General features: G+C 37.9%; 1 protein-coding gene across 4 annotated transcripts in view; it reads left to right on the forward strand.

Annotated features, from left to right (window-relative positions):
• CEP295 (centrosomal protein 295kDa) overlaps positions 1–16,325 on the forward strand; it is a 66,963-nt gene that overhangs the window by 15,769 nt on the left and 34,869 nt on the right. For 3 of the 4 annotated variants that reach the window (XM_005858898.2, XM_005858899.2, XM_014533724.1), the window contains 5 exons: positions 387–482; positions 6,819–6,959; positions 9,343–9,526; positions 9,746–9,913; positions 12,680–12,901. In XM_005858898.2, coding sequence (XP_005858960.1) covers positions 387–482; positions 6,819–6,959; positions 9,343–9,526; positions 9,746–9,913; positions 12,680–12,901 — 811 coding nt within the window. Of the gene's footprint in view, positions 1–386; positions 483–6,818; positions 6,960–9,342; positions 9,527–9,745; positions 9,914–12,679; positions 12,902–16,325 lie in introns of those variants that run through there. The other variant, XM_014533725.1, reaches the window with a different exon arrangement.

The raw sequence follows: 16,325 nt of genomic DNA on the forward strand, positions 1-16,325 counted from the left end.
AGCGGAGGTATGGCTAATTACCATGTTTCTCTTTTATTAGATAGGATTACCAAGTAATCTGAGAGATGGAACTTTACCAGTGAGCATGAACTGCTGTAACCAAATAATCAAACTTAGAATCAATAATAGTAGAACAACTTACTATATGCTTCCTGATGTGATGCATTAAACTATACAGCATCACCTCTTTAATACTCTTTTCTAAATATAATCTAGCTTTTAATTCTAATTCCAGTTTAATGGAAATATAGGGCATGATCCCATGTGAAAAAAATAAGAATAACTGATGAAAATACAAAATAAATTTATTTGTATCGGATCTAGCTTTAAATGAAAATTAATGCTTTTAATCTAACAATCTATTTCCTATGTTCCATTTTTTTCAGAACATTGAAGTAAAGCGAATTTCTAATGTGAAAACCAATAGTTCTACCTACCATCATCTTTACGCTTTCGTGAATAGAGAGACAGACACAGAACAGGTGATTGACTTAATGTTTGTTCATTTTCCTCATTTTATTACTTCTCTGTTCATTGAATTGAGTTATATCTAGCTTCTTGTAAGTTGTTTCCAGATGTCAAAATTTGAATAATTCAACTAACCATCATAGAGTAATAATGTTTTTAAAAATCTTTCAAATATGTTTTGAATTATGTCATATTTAATATGAATGAGGTTTAATATGAATGAAAGGAGTTAGCTATTTGGATGGTTATATTTTAAAATAGGAAATCTTAAAACTTTTTTAATCAAAATAATATATGCTCTTTGTGAAAATTTTGGAATTATACATGCCAGCCTAAATGATAGGAAAAACACCCATGATTTCATCACCAAAAGGAAATGTAGTTAATCCATTAATGAATTCATTATAGTCTCTCTATATAATCATATACACTTTTAAAAACATGATATTTAACAAGTACTTAATATTAAATCATAGAATTTATTTAACCATTTTTCTATTGTTCCATTTCTTCTGTAAATAATGCAAACATTATATTTCTTCATCAGCTTTTTGCAAATAAACTACTTTATTTGTTCAGTCAACTTTTTTAACATGTAAGAGCTTCTAGTATGTGGTGTTTGAATATCCTGATAACTTAATTCTAAACTCTTGTATGCCACAAAATTTGTCTTTGGCTGAAGAATGATGAAAGTGGCCTGCTATATTCCTGCTGGAGCCAGTAATTCTCTGAATTAGGTTTTGCTACATTTACTTTCTATATACACAACTAAAGTAAATTCTTAAATTACTGATGCCCTTCATGATATTTTTTCTTTTGTCATTGACAGTTGCATAGTTTAAAAATGGATTTTTCATTCCAGAAATATTTTTTTCTATTGTAGCCATTATATTGGTTACTGTGAGACCCAGGAATGTCTGCAGACAAGTAAAACAGAAAAGTTAAATTCATCAATTTAAAAATTTCTCTAGATGTATAAGATGCAGAAGTAGCATATTTTATATTTATTTTATGCACTGCAGATTACAATTCATGAAAAAAAATTCTAGAAATGTTTTCTAAAATGAGTTTTTGCTTGGGATTCAGTTTTTGCAAATTTCACACATCTTTGAGTTCAGCTACTGAGTGGAATCTGAATAATTATTTCAACCAGATTTTTAAATTTTTAATTGCACTGACACAAATCTATAAAGGATTATATCCCTAAAGCATTCTTGTAAAATCATTTTTTGATGTTTAGGCAGTAAGAATAAAACCGGGTACCTGCCCTGGCCGGTGTGTTCAGTAGTTAGAGCACTGGCCCGTGCACCAAAGGGTGTCTGGTTCAATTCCTGGTCAAGGCATGTACCTGGGTTGCAGGTTCAACCTGGCCCTGGTCAGCGCGGGTGCAGTAGGCAGCCAATCAATGTGTCTCTCCCACGTTGATGTCTCTCTCTCTCTCTTTCTTCCTCCCTTCCTCTGTACACCCCTCCCTCCCTCCCACTGTCTTTATTTATTTATTTATTTATTTATGCTTTCTCACACCCATGCTTCCCCATCTAATAAGATGTATTATTTTTTAAAAATATATTTTTATTGATTTCATAGAGAAAGGAAGAGGGGTAGAGAGACAGAAACATCAATGATGAGAGAGCATCCTTGATCGGCTGCCTCCTATATGCCCCCCATCAGGGATCAAGCCCGCAACTCGGGCATGTGCACTTGGCTGGGATCGAACTTGGGACCCTTCAGTTCACAGGACGAGGCCCCATCCACTGAACCCAACGGGCCAGGGCATCTCCCACTCTCTTTAAAAGTCAATGGAGCCCTGACCGGTTTGGCTCAGTGGATGGAGCGTTGGCCTCCAGACTGGAGGGTCCCAGGTTCGATTCCGGTCAAGGCCATGTACCTTGGTTGCGGGCACATCCCCAGTGGTGGGTGTGCGGGAGGTGGCTGATCTATGTTCTATCCCTCTCCCTTCCTCTCTGTAAAAAATCGATAAAATATATTTTTTTAAAAAGTCAATGGAAAAAATATCCTCTGGTGAGGATTAACAAACAAACAAACAAAAAGTTGGGGTTACCTAATTTTTCTCTAACTTTATTTTCTTTATATCCTTTATATTTCTCATTGTGTCTGGACTTAACATGTTAATCATGAATGTTGTATATTTTAAAGTTTCCCTCCCTTAAAATTTTGGTTTATCAAAATTGACATTTTGCGCCCTCACCGGTTTGGCTCAATGGATAGAGCGTCAGCCTGCGGACTCAAGGGTCCCAGGTTTGATTCCAGTCAGGGGCATGTGCCTTGGTTGCAGGGACATACCCAGTGGGGAGTGTGCAGGAGGCAGCTGATCGATGTTTCTCTCTCATCGATGTTTCTAACTCTCTATCCCTCTCCCTTCCTCTCTGTAAAAAATCAATAAAATATATTTTTTTTAAAAATTGACATTTTGCTTTTAATTTACCCTTAAATGGTATGAAGAATTTCAAAACAACTTTTTTTCTTAAACCTCATGGCCTAAATGGAATGAAATACTGTTCCATAAGGTTATTTTGTATAATGTTATGCATGTTAATGCACTATAATTTTATAGCGAATATAATTTTGATTTAATAGCATCTTTGTTTTGTCTGGTGTATTTAGATTTGCATAAATATTTATTGGCTCAAAAGTTATATAATATTTTTGCCCTAGCTGGTGGATAGAGCATTGGCCTGTGGACTGAAGGGCCCCCTATTCGGTTCGGGGAAGGGCACGTACCTCCCTTGCAGGCTCCTGGCCCTGGTCAGGGGCATGCCGGCGGCAACCAATTGATTTGTCTCTCTCACATTCTTGTTTCTCTCTGTCTCTCCCTCTCCCTTTCACTCTCTCTAAAAATCAATGGAAAAATATTTTTGGGTGAGGATTATTAAAAAAAAAAGGTATATGATACTTTTTACATTAACTTATTTAAAATATATTTTTAATCTCTATATTTGGAAACTTTTACTTTTTTAATATTTTTTTTATTGATTTCAGAGAGGAAGGGAGAGGGAGAGATAGAAACATCAATGATGAGCGAGAATCATTGATTGGCGGCTTCCTGCATGCCCCCTACTGGGGATCGAGCCCACAACCCAGGCATGTGCCCTTGGCTGGAATCAAACCGGGGGCCCTTCAGTCCGCAGGCTGACATTCTATCCATGAGCCAAACCAGCTAGGACTTACATAATATTTTTTTATAAAGTTGTTTGGACATTGCACTCTTAATATATTAATGTCAGTCTCTTTCCCTATTTATTTCACTGTTTGAGAGTTTTAAATAATTTTACATATATACTTAACTAGAAGCCCAGTGCATGGGTTTGTGCACTGGTGGAGTCCCTTGGCCTGGCCTGCGGGGATCAGCTGAAACCAGCAGTCCTACATCCCCAAGGGATGTAGTAGTATGGGAAGTGGCAGGCAGCCAGGGAGGAGCCTGAGCCCAGGCTGAGCACCATGCCACTCCCGCTCATCCTGGTTCCGCTGCACCTGCTGCTGCCACTGCTCAGTAGGCTTGCTGCCACTCCGCTGTGATCTCCGTGCACCCATCCTAGGGCGATACCAGCATGCCCATGACCGAGAGGGGGCCATGGGCTCGCTCCCAGTCAGTCCCGATCCCGGTCCCGATGGGGAAGGGAACGCAGGGGGAGTGTCTGCGGGAGAGGCTCACGCGCTGCAATTGCACTCGCCAGCCATGAGCCCAGCGTCTGGTGCCCATTGGTCAGCTGAGTGGCGCTTCCACTGTGGGAGCTCCTGCATTGAGTGTCTGCCCCCTGGTGGGCAGTGAGCATTGTAGCTACTGGTCAACCAGTCGCTTAGGCTTTTATATATATATAGTTTTCATGTTCATCATTAATTATTTCAACTGACAAATACAATTTCAACATATAAAACACATAGAAGACTTTTATTAAGATTACATTTGGAATGTTTACCAAGATTTGAAAATGAATATTCAGATATAAGAATCCAGGTTATGTGCCTCTCCCCCTCTTTAGTATTATTATTGTCATGTTAATGAATGTGATGGCTAACTACAGTCACATAAGCATTGGTTATGTGCAAGTTCTAGGAAGCCAGAAATTATATTAAAGTAGGTGTTTTTGGTGATTTGGTCTTCTTGAGACTGAAGCCAAGCAGCAGATGTTGGCTGAAAATCAAAAATAAATCTCAGTGCTTTCCTAAATGACTTATATGATTTTTGATGTTTGTGGTTTCTTTACTACAATGACTTATATTTTTGATGTTTGTGGTTTCTTTACTACTACCTTTCAGCATTTGCTGTTTTAATGGGATTTCTCTACTTAACAAAAAATAATGATGAAATGCATTTGGATAAGTATAATGCAGCAATGTTCAACCTTTTTCATGGCACACATAACCTAATTACTAAAATTCTGTGGCACATCAAAAAATATATTACATTTTTTGCGATCTGGCAAAAAAAGAAATAAGTATAATTTTGATTCATTCACACCGGACAGCTATTGTGTGTTGGTTGTTGTCTTTTTTTTTTTCAATGTAAGGAAAAGAGGTCAGAGCTCCTGACTAAATAAATAGTTAGGTATTGAATGCTTTGAAAATTCTTGTGGCACACCAGTTGAAAATCACTGCTATAGTGTAATCTGGTTTGAAATTAACAACTTGTAAAACTTTACAGTAACAATTTCATCTTTGTCATAGATACATGCTGTGGGCATTCAACTCTTACTATTTAATTTTTAAAAAAATATTTTTTATTGATTTCAAAGAGGAAGGGAAAGGGAAAGGGAGAGATAGAAACATTGATTGGCTGCCTCCTGCACACCCCCTACTGGGTATTGAGCCCCCAACCCAGGCACGTGCCCTTGACTGGAATCGAACCTGGGACCCTTCAGTCCACAGGCTGACGCTCTATCTGCTGAGCCAAACCCGCTAGGGCTTATCATTTAATTTTATTTAAGTAGTAAAACATGCTTTTAAAGTTGTTTTTTTTCCCGATGGGGAAGGGAACGCAGGGGGAGTGTCTGCGGGAGAGGCTCACGCGCTGCAATTGCACTCGCCAGCCATGAGCCCAGCGTCTGGTGCCCATTGGTCAGCTGAGTGGCGCTTCCACTGTGGGAGCTCCTGCATTGAGTGTCTGCCCCCTGGTGGGCAGTGAGCATTGTAGCTACTGGTCAACCAGTCGCTTAGGCTTTTATATATATATAGTTTTCATGTTCATCATTAATTATTTCAACTGACAAATACAATTTCAACATATAAAACACATAGAAGACTTTTATTAAGATTACATTTGGAATGTTTACCAAGATTTGAAAATGAATATTCAGATATAAGAATCCAGGTTATGTGCCTCTCCCCCTCTTTAGTATTATTATTGTCATGTTAATGAATGTGATGGCTAACTACAGTCACATAAGCATTGGTTATGTGCAAGTTCTAGGAAGCCAGAAATTATATTAAAGTAGGTGTTTTTGGTGATTTGGTCTTCTTGAGACTGAAGCCAAGCAGCAGATGTTGGCTGAAAATCAAAAATAAATCTCAGTGCTTTCCTAAATGACTTATATGATTTTTGATGTTTGTGGTTTCTTTACTACTACCTTTCAGCATTTGCTGTTTTAATGGGATTTCTCTACTTAACAAAAAATGATAGAGAAATGCATTTGGATAAGTATAATGCAGCAATGTTCAACCTTTTTCATGGCACACATAACCTAATTACTAAAATTCTGTGGCACATCAAAAAATATATTACATTTTTTGCGATCTGGCAAAAAAAGAAATAAGTATAATTTTGATTCATTCACACCGGACAGCTATTGTGTGTTGGTTGTTGTCTTTTTTTTTTTCAATGTAAGGAAAAGAGGTCAGAGCTCCTGACTAAATAAATAGTTAGGTATTGAATGCTTTGAAAATTCTTGTGGCACACCAGTTGAAAATCACTGCTATAGTGTAATCTGGTTTGAAATTAACAACTTGTAAAACTTTACAGTAACAATTTCATCTTTGTCATAGATACATGCTGTGGGCATTCAACTCTTACTATTTAATTTTTAAAAAAATATTTTTTATTGATTTCAAAGAGGAAGGGAAAGGGAAAGGGAGAGATAGAAACATTGATTGGCTGCCTCCTGCACACCCCCAACTGGGGATTGAGCCCCCAACCCAGGCACGTGCCCTTGACTGGAATCGAACCTGGGACCCTTCAGTCCACAGGCTGACGCTCTATCTGCTGAGCCAAACCCGCTAGGGCTTATCATTTAATTTTATTTAAGTAGTAAAACATGCTTTTAAAGTTGTTTTTTTTAATTATTGGTTTGTTTTACACTTTTAAACTGCCTAAAATGTTACTGATTGACTGCTAGCCAGATCCTCATTTGGCTGCTGAAGAAGAAGCTAAAAGACTGGAAGAAGTACAAAAACAAGCAGAGAAAGAGAGAATGGAGCAGACTGAAAAGGCACATGTACGGGGTTTCCAAGCAATGAAAAAGATCCATTTGGCTCAAGTAAGAATTACATTCTCACTGTGACCACTACTGACAGACTTAACCAGTAGCATTGCAGAACTGATGAGTGAATGGGCTCAAAGTAAGGAGGTGTGAGGAATGTGAAAACATAGCCTCTGAGTCATATGATTTCAAATTTCCCCACTTTCTTTTACCTCTTGTTTCAAATTCAGGTTGGGTGAAGCTATTCTCACTAATAGTATATTGCTGTTCTAAAATGTTTACTAATGATGAATTTATTAAAAGTTAAATATTTTAATCAATTCAAAAATAGCCTGAGAAGAAATTAATCACTTTTCTAATTTGTGCTCTGTAAATTCTAGAATTCAACTCATTAAATATTTGTTGAGCAGAGCACTTGTTGGCTTCGCAGAGTGTTGATTCAAAGGTGGAGTCATGACCCTGTTGTCAAGCAGCTTTGAAAAGGTGGTTGTTGCAGAACTGCAGAATATGTATAATGAAAACTGGCTTCATAGTTTCAGCTTCACATTTGTCAGCAAGTGTTTATTCTTGAAACAGCATAGAAATGACTAATCTTTTTAGAAGTCTGAATTTATGTTCTGAATTTGACGCATGCATTTAGATGTTTTAAATGCTTATCTGAGGAAGTTTTTTATGTGCCTCTGTGAGGAATAAATGCCTGTCTCTTTTTAAAATTGAATTTATTGGGGTGACATTGGCAAAATGCCTATCTTATTAAAGTTCATTTGTATAGTTTGAACTGAATTATTACCTTCTCCCTTAAATTTTTAGCTGTTTATAAACTGGAAATAAGTTATGACTAAAATAACTGAATGTCTGAATTAGTATCAGTCTATCTAAGGCCTAAACCTATAGAAAAAATTGTGAAAGCATCGTAAACTGAGCACTCCTCCATAAATCAATAGTGTCTGGTGGTGAAGTAAGTGGGCTCCACAGTTGGCCTAGATTTTTGTCCCTTTACTCCTTCGCTGTTTGATCTCAGGCAGGTTACCTAAGCTCTCTGAGCTCTGTTTCATGATCTGTTTTGTGAGGATTAAATGAATTGAGTGAAGCCCCTGGGATTGTGCCTGGAATTTCATAAGCTCACAGTAATTTTATCATTGGTGGTGGTAGATATTATAAATAATTCAAGTAGAAAAATATGCCAAGCTTTCAGCGAGCCAAGAATACTATACTTATTCAAATAACTTTGAAGTTAATTGAATAAGAAGTTAATGATTTGAAACTTAATGTAAATGAAGTGATTTCATAATTTGATTCTTTTTCAGGACATGGCAAAAAAATTGGAGATATTTTATCTCCAAATGACAAAATATTTTAAACTTTATATACGAATAAGTAGTGTGTATATGTAATCACTTGACAAACACTTTGTTATACAGGCTGTCCACCTTTTTTCAGACTTAGTGTCTCTTACACAAAAATGTCACCAAACTATGCAATCTCATTAGTACTAGAGCATTTCCTTCCCCCTGTCTGAACCTTTTTGCTGTAAATCCCATTGTGCCCTGGGACCGTATTTCCTGCTGGTGTCTAGTGTCTGTTATAACTAGTGTTTGGCCACTACTTGCCCTTTCAACTTTATCTTTTTTCCTTGAATACCCCTGCCCTCTACTTGTATGTCCTATCTATAATGAATAGCGTACTTTTTCTGAATACCCTGTGCCTTCATTTCCATACCTTTGTACTGTAGTTGTTACTTCTTTCTTATATGCCTTCTCCTTCACCCACTTTTATCGGGCTAAATCCTCATCCCAAGGAATCAGAAGTCTTCTCTTATGCTCCCTCCCTAGCCTCCACCACCAAAATCCTGTTAGATAACCTCACTGAAACTCCTGCTTAAATTTCCAAATTAGCCAGACTCTAAGCTTAAAGAGATACATGTAGATCCCCTTTAATCATGGTGATTCCAAGAGTATCATCTGTTAAGCCACAGTCACTCTGGGTCCTGGTGCCTACCTGAGTCTGGTATATGCTGCTGTCTGCGAGGAGAACTGGTACAGAGTGCACTGCAGGAGTCGTGGCACTTATAGAGAGCCTACTTAGACAGAGCCTAACTTCATTACTGTCCTGAGAAAGGAGAACTGTAACTGGCAGATACCTTTGAAGCTTTGTGGTGTAATCAGTACTATCCACCACCTTAGAGTCCTTACTGACAGAGTACTAATTCCCTGTTTGCTGCTCTAGGGGTGAGGTTGTATCTCTAACATCAGTGGTATCTGACATTTAGTAAATATTTTTTGAATGAATAAATTAATGTCTTTTTTGTGGTACAACAAATGGTAGAGGAGGGAGGGGAACCCCTGGCCCTGTTTCTCACGATTTCTCTACTTTTCCCTCACTGTTAATACCCTAAGTGTGTGCCTCAGCTGTTGTTAATGAAATCTCTTTATTCTTGAAGAATCAAGAGAAACTAATGAAAGAACTCAAACAGCTACAGCAAGAGGACCTGGCACGTAGGAGACAGACTGTAGCACGAATGCCACCACAACTAGTTGCACATCCATACAAACGCAGTGAAATGAAAGAAGACTGGCAGAGAGAGCTCGAATTTGCCTTTGAAGACATGTACAATGCAGACAGGAGTAAGATATTTTCAATAAACTTTCAACAATGCCTTTAAATGTCTTGGTGGGAAAATACGTTTGCATTGATGAAGCAGTTTTTATTTTGAAATGAGTTGTTCGTTTGAAAGAGGTCCTCATGTTTTAGACTTAGAAACTGTAATGGCCTTTAAATTTTTATGCTCAAGTTCTTTTTAGTCATTTTGGAATGGAAACATATCTCTGTATTTCTTTATTGAGAGGTGAAAGGAAACCTGATTTTGCACCTCGAACCAGAACCTTTGCCCACTGTGACTGATCAGATCCAAGATGAAGAACTGGACCTTTCAATGGAACAAGAAAATTTAGGTGAAACTGAAAAACCTACAGTGACAGAAGCTGAAACAATATGTCCTGGTGAAGCAGACGGTAAAAACTTCTTTAAAATTGAATATTACAGTGTTTCATAGAACAAAATGCTAATCATTTGCCAACAGAAAAGTGTGGTCTAATTTGAGTGCAAACAGTGCTTAATGGGAATAGGGATGGAAGGAGGAAACAGCATGTACAGATTTCCATATGCAAACAGTGCTTAATGGGAATAGGAGGGATGGAAGGAGGAAACAGCATGTACAGATTTCCATTATTAATGATCCTTTTCGTATATATAGGAGGAAAGTTCTTTTATTCATATGTACATATAGTCTGAAGATTTTTAGGTTACTTGGTTTAGATGCTTAATTCTGAATTCATTTGAAAGGTCAGCATTTTTTTTAGGCTTTCATCAAATCACCAAAGAAATCCTACTGTATTAATTATAGCTAGGCACTAAGTGTGTAATAAATAGCAAACACTTAGATCTCTTTTCTAAACTTCATCTCTGTCTCCACCATTCTAAACCTTATCATGGGTACTTAAAACTCAGTATCTTAACAGCAAATTGATCATCTTCTCTTTACTCCAGAAACCTTGTCTTCCTGTCTTCCTCCTCTGTAGTAAACTAGAGACCCGGTGCACAAAATTGGTGCACAGGTAGGGTCCTTCGGCCTGGCCTGTGATCTGGGCCGATCAGGGCCTTCCGGCTGCCGGCTGGGGCCTTCCTTTGTTCCACGCCGCCCCCTGGTGGTCAGCGCACATCATAGCAAGTGATCAAACTCCTGAGGGGACACTTTGCATATTAGCCTTTTATATATACTAGAGGCCCAGTGCACGAAATTTGTGCACAGGTAGGGTCCCTAGGCCTGGCCAGCAATCAGGGCTGATAGGGCCTTCCAGCTGCCGACTGGGGCCTTCTTTCGTTCCGCGCTACCCCCTGGTCAGCGCACGTCATAGCGAGCGATCAAACTCCAGGTCTCCCGGTCGAACTCCTGAGGGGTCACTTTGCATATTAGCCTTTTATATATATAGATATAGTTTGCAGTTGTCCAAGCTAGACCAGTGGTTGCCTCTGACACCTCCCGCTCTTTTACTCTATATCTGCTGTAAGACTAAGTCCTCTTCATTTTGACCTCTTTTTACCCCCACCCCTAACTACTATGGCCTTTGTTCAAAACCACTCAGGCTTTCTCATCATTTCCACCCTACACTGGGTAGGTAGCCCTTTAGGCTTCCAACTTTATGTGAGTCTCCTTGAACTCCTTGGGTGAGGGCTCTAGGCTCTGTCCCTGTCCCTAGGCCCACACTACTGTCCAAAGCGTAAGGTCATTGTGGTTTGGCAATAACTTCAGAAGGTGGTTTTGGGCTCACTTGTCTTCCAGAATTCCCACTTAAATTTCATTTCTGGCCTCTGCAGAATCTTTTATTTTCTTGCCAGATCAGCAGTGCCTTTAAGAAGATACTTTACTGTTTCCTTCAGCTCTTTGAGTTGTTTTCATTGGGAATATCATTCAGATTGGTGGTTTGTCAGAGTTGCACAACTTGCCTTATCTAAAAGGACAGTCACTTTTCAGCTACTGTTGATCCATTTGGGATTGCTGGTTGGGTGTTGCCAATTCTCTTGGTTTTTCAAAAGAACCTAGGGATACTATTGTTTTTAAATGGTGAGTGAAAGAAGCCAGGTAAAAATAAAATACCTAAATGTAATTCCATATTTATATAAAATTAAAGAGAAAAACAGGCAAAAATAATCTGGTCTCAAGGCAGCATAGTGGTTATCTTTAGGGGTGTATTTACTGGAAGGAGCATGAAGGAGTTTTTGAAATGTTTCATATAATGATCTGGATGATGTTATATAGATAAATGTAAAATTCACTGTGCTGTACATGTAAGTTATGACTAAGAAAGTTTAAAGAAAAGCATGGGTCAGATAAAATTATAGTCTGCCAGTTTTCAACCTCTGTAGATTTCTTAAATTTTATTCCTTAAGTCAGAACACTATGCATTGGAAACACAGTTTTGTCCCCTTAGAGAATTGTTAGTATTGTACTGAGTTTTGGAATTGTACTGTCAGCCCATATGGAAGGATGTTTTGAGGAAACAACTTAAGAATTTTTAACTACAGGGATCTCTTTATGATGATAAGTGGGAGAAATTTTCCCAGATAGTACCAGGAATACTTTGGGAGCACTTGATTTGCTTTCAAGGTATAACTGCTAATGTTTTTCTCTGTCAGGGGTCCTCAAACTTTTTAAACAGGGGGCCAGTTCACTGTCCCTCAGACCGTTGGAGGGCCGGACTATAGTTTAAAAAAAATCTATGAACAAATTCCTATGCACACAGCGGCAAAAACACCCGGCGGGCCGGATAAAGCCCGCGGGCCGCAGTTTGAGGACCCCTGCGTGTAGCTACTAAGTACAGAGCCATAATTGGTATCCTCCTCTAGCATATAGAACCTTACAACACGTATTTTCAAAGTTAATCTTACAAATTAAGAGGTATGCATTCTGTCTTCATTTACAAACAGAATAAACATGTTACTGATACGTTTTCAGCTTCAAATTTCTGATGGATGCTTGTTGAAAAATAGTTTAATTTTGGTGTCTTTATTAAATTTAAGTTAAAAATATTATTCCTGGTCATAAAATTGTGATTAGGTTTGAATAGCATTGTACATACTGTTAAATTATAAATAATGTGAGGAAAATAAAGTTGTGCTTTTGTTTTAACTAGTAGTTGTAGCAGTAACTAAGTATAAAGATGGAATAATTTACTGGGTATATAATAGATGCTGAATAAATGTTTTTTCTTTTCTTTTAGTTCCCTTGGCAATGAAGACCCAGCAACTCCCTTCAAAAATTCTTTTTAAAAAATTATTAAATAAGATTCGAAACCAGAAATCTCTATGGACAATTAAATCCATGTCTGAGGATGAAAGTGAAATGACTACGACTATTAGTGAAACTGAGAGTAAAGCACCAACATTTGAATCAGAAACAACTGCTATTGAAGAGAGAACATTATCCTCTAGGCAGGAACAAGGTGTGTCTGTCCAGTAGTCTCATTTTGTAGTCCATACACCCTTTCTAAGTTACTTAAAAATATGTTCATTCCTGCCCTGGCACAGTGGCTCAGTGGATTGGAGCAGTGTCCCTTATACCAAAAGGTTGTGGGTTCAATTCCCATTTGGGGCGCAATACAGGAGGCAACTGATCCATGTTTCTCTCTCACATTGATGTTTCTCTCTCCCTCTCTCTCTAAAATCAATAAAAACATATGTTCAGGTGAGGATAATATGTATATATGCTCATTCCTGAAAAATCAAAGAATAGAGGTAAAAAAATGAGGACACATTTGTAATTCCTTAACTAATAAAGAATTTAAAGATTAAAAAATGAATAGAGGTAAAAAAAAAAATGTTTTAGAGCCCATATTGCTGCTACTTAAAGGCAATAAATGTTAAAAAACAAAACAAAACAAAAAACTCTAGCGAATCTCCTTCCAGACCACTTTCAGTGTAGTAATATTACAGTTATATCCAATATAATTGATGAACCAAAATTAACCGGTTTTCTCTTGTTGAGACATTTAGGCTATTTCTCATTTTTCTTGGTATTTCTTGTGCTGTAGTGAGCATTCTTTTAGCAAAGTCTTTGCCTTATTTTAAATTATTTCCTTAGGAACAACTCTTGAGAGAATCAAAGGAGATGAACGTGTTATCAGCTTTTGAGTGTACTGTATTATGTGCTTATTCTTAGAATTTTGTCTTCTGTCTTTTTTAAAAATGTGATTGTATTTGTATGGAAATATTTTGCTACCAGGCTTCCAAGAGTAGTGATTCATCCATATTTGGATTTTATTCCAAGTACAACAGGAAGCCTTCTGGAAACCATTTCTTTACTTGACCTGTTGACCCCGCCCTCTCTTGGTTTTCCTATCTCACTGGCTCCTCCTCCATGGTTTCCTTTGCTGCTTATCCTGATCTCTACAACCACTAGTCATTGCCCCGAGCTTTTTCTCAAATCTTTTCTCTTTGTATCAACACTTCCTAGTCCATCTCTAATGTCATGACTTTGTATTACCATCTATGTACTGATGATTTCCAAGGGTGTCTTTTTAGGCTTGGTCTCTCCTTTGAACTCCACTCATTTAAATGTCTACTTGACATCTTCCCTTGTCAAACTTTTCCAAAACTGAACTCTTGATATCCCCTTCCACCCAGCACCTGCTTTTCTTACAGTCCTCTATATTTCAATGAGTGGTAGTAAAATTCTTTTGCTTGAGCCCAAAAGCTAGTTATTCTGGTTTCTCTCTTTTACATCCTACATCTGAATTATCAGCAAATCCTAGTGCTCCTACCCTCAAAATATATCCGAAGTCCAGCCATTACTCACCACCTACCATTCTAGTTTAAGCCACGTTCATTCTCTAGTGTAGCTTCCTGTAGTAAACCCTTAACAGGTCCTTTATTTTCCGTTTTCTACCTCCTTGCTATAGTCTCTTCCCAGACTCATCCTGTTAAAATCAGCTCATTCTTCTGGGGGAAGCCCTCCAACAACTGCCAGTTTCACTCAGTAAAAACCAAAGTGCTTACAGTAGCATCAAAGCTTTATGTGATCTGCACACACACCCCTACCCTGTCATTTCTTTCATCCTCACTCTCTGACTTCTTTCTCTACACCTCCCCAGCCATAGGCACTGGCTTCCTTGGTATTCTTAACACAGCAGACATGGCTCACATAGTATTTGCAGTTGGTCTTTCTGGCTGGAGTGCTCTTGGGTATTTTAATGATTCACTCTCACTTCAGATATTGGCTCAATAATGCTTTCTCAGTAAGGCCTTCTCTTACCACTCTATACAAAAAGGCAAGGTTCAGCCCCTCGCCCCACCCACACTCCCTTTACTCCCTATCCCTTTAACCTGCTTTTTCTCTGTGTCTCTCATCAACATCTGATGAACCATAAATTTACTCTTTTGCTTATTTGCTCCTTATCTTGACACTTTTCCTGAGCAATCGCCAATCCCACAATGTCATCTCCATGAGGATAAGAACTTGAGTTTGTTCATTGCTAAATCCCAGAGCATAGACTAGTGCCTTGTACATAAAAGATGCTCAGTTAATATTTGTTCAGTTAAATGAATAGCTTAAAGCAAGAGAGGTAAGTTCGGAAGTCAGACATACATATGATGATTAAAGAATTAGAGAATTCAGTGAAAAGAGGGCTTCTAAGACCCTCTGAGGGACTCCAGCATTTAGAAGATGGCTAGAGAACAGCAAAGGCAGTACAAAGGAGTGGCCAACAAAGTTGCAATAAAAGGGGCCTCTTTCAATCTCAATTTTGAAAAAGGCCTCTTATAAGTAGCCTTTCTCTAGCCTCGTCTTGCTTCACTTTCCCCCTTGTTTAACTACACCCATTTGATCCTCATTCAGTTCCCTGAATGTGCCAAGTTGTTTTTATCCTCACAGGGTGTTAATATCTGCTTACCTGGCTGATTCCTCCTTAACTTTCAAGTGTCTGCTTAAGTGTCATTTCCTAAGAGAAATCTCATCTGTAATACTCTTGCAGAACCCTTTGTTTTTCTTATATAGTACTTATCATAGGTTCTAATTTTATCTTTTTTTTAGGATACTTATATAATGTTTCTGTCCCCACTCACCCTGTAAAACCTCCTTAAAGCCATTTCTTTTCTTTCTTTTTTTTAAGGCCATTTCTTATTTACCACAGTGTCCCTAACATGCAACACTTAAGTAGGTACTGAATGAATAAGTGCATGAATGAGTGAATATTTAATGCAGAGTTTCTGGCTACCCTGATATGATTGCCTTAACTTTCTTCTCTGCTCTGGTTTCATAAATAATAAAAATCATAACATCTAAATATCTCAAAGATACTTTTAAATTTCTTTAGCTTCTGCTTAAACTTTGGTGTCTTGCTTATTTTATGCTTTTCCATTGTGTTTGAAGCTGTCAGCATGCCTTCTTAATGGTTCTTCATTTTTTCCTTTTTGTTTACAATTTCAGTCTTCCATCTGTCTCCTTATATTAGGCTCAAGGTTTTTTGTTGTTGTTGACTTTAAATACATTTTTATTGATTTCAGAGAGGAAGGGAGAGGGAGAGAGAAAGAGAGAAACATCAATGATGAGAGAGAATTATTGGTTGGCTGCTTCCTGCATGCCCATCACTGGGGATCAAGCCTGCAACCCGGGCATGTGCCCTGACCTGGAATTGAACCATGACTTCCTAGTTCAGTGATGGCGAACCTATGACACGCGTGTCAGAGGTGACACGTGAACTCATTTTTTGGTTGATTTTTCTTTGTTAAATGGCATTTAAATATATAAAATAAATATCAAAAATATAAGTCTTTGTTTTACCAAGGTTGCAAATATCAAAAAATTTCTATATGTGACACGGCACCAGAGTTAAGTTAGGGTTTTTCAAAATGCTGACATGCCGAGCTCAA

The sequence above is a fragment of the Myotis brandtii genome, unplaced genomic scaffold, assembly GCF_000412655.1.
Source record: "Myotis brandtii unplaced genomic scaffold, ASM41265v1 scaffold1229, whole genome shotgun sequence".
Classification (NCBI taxonomy): domain Eukaryota; kingdom Metazoa; phylum Chordata; class Mammalia; order Chiroptera; family Vespertilionidae; genus Myotis; species Myotis brandtii.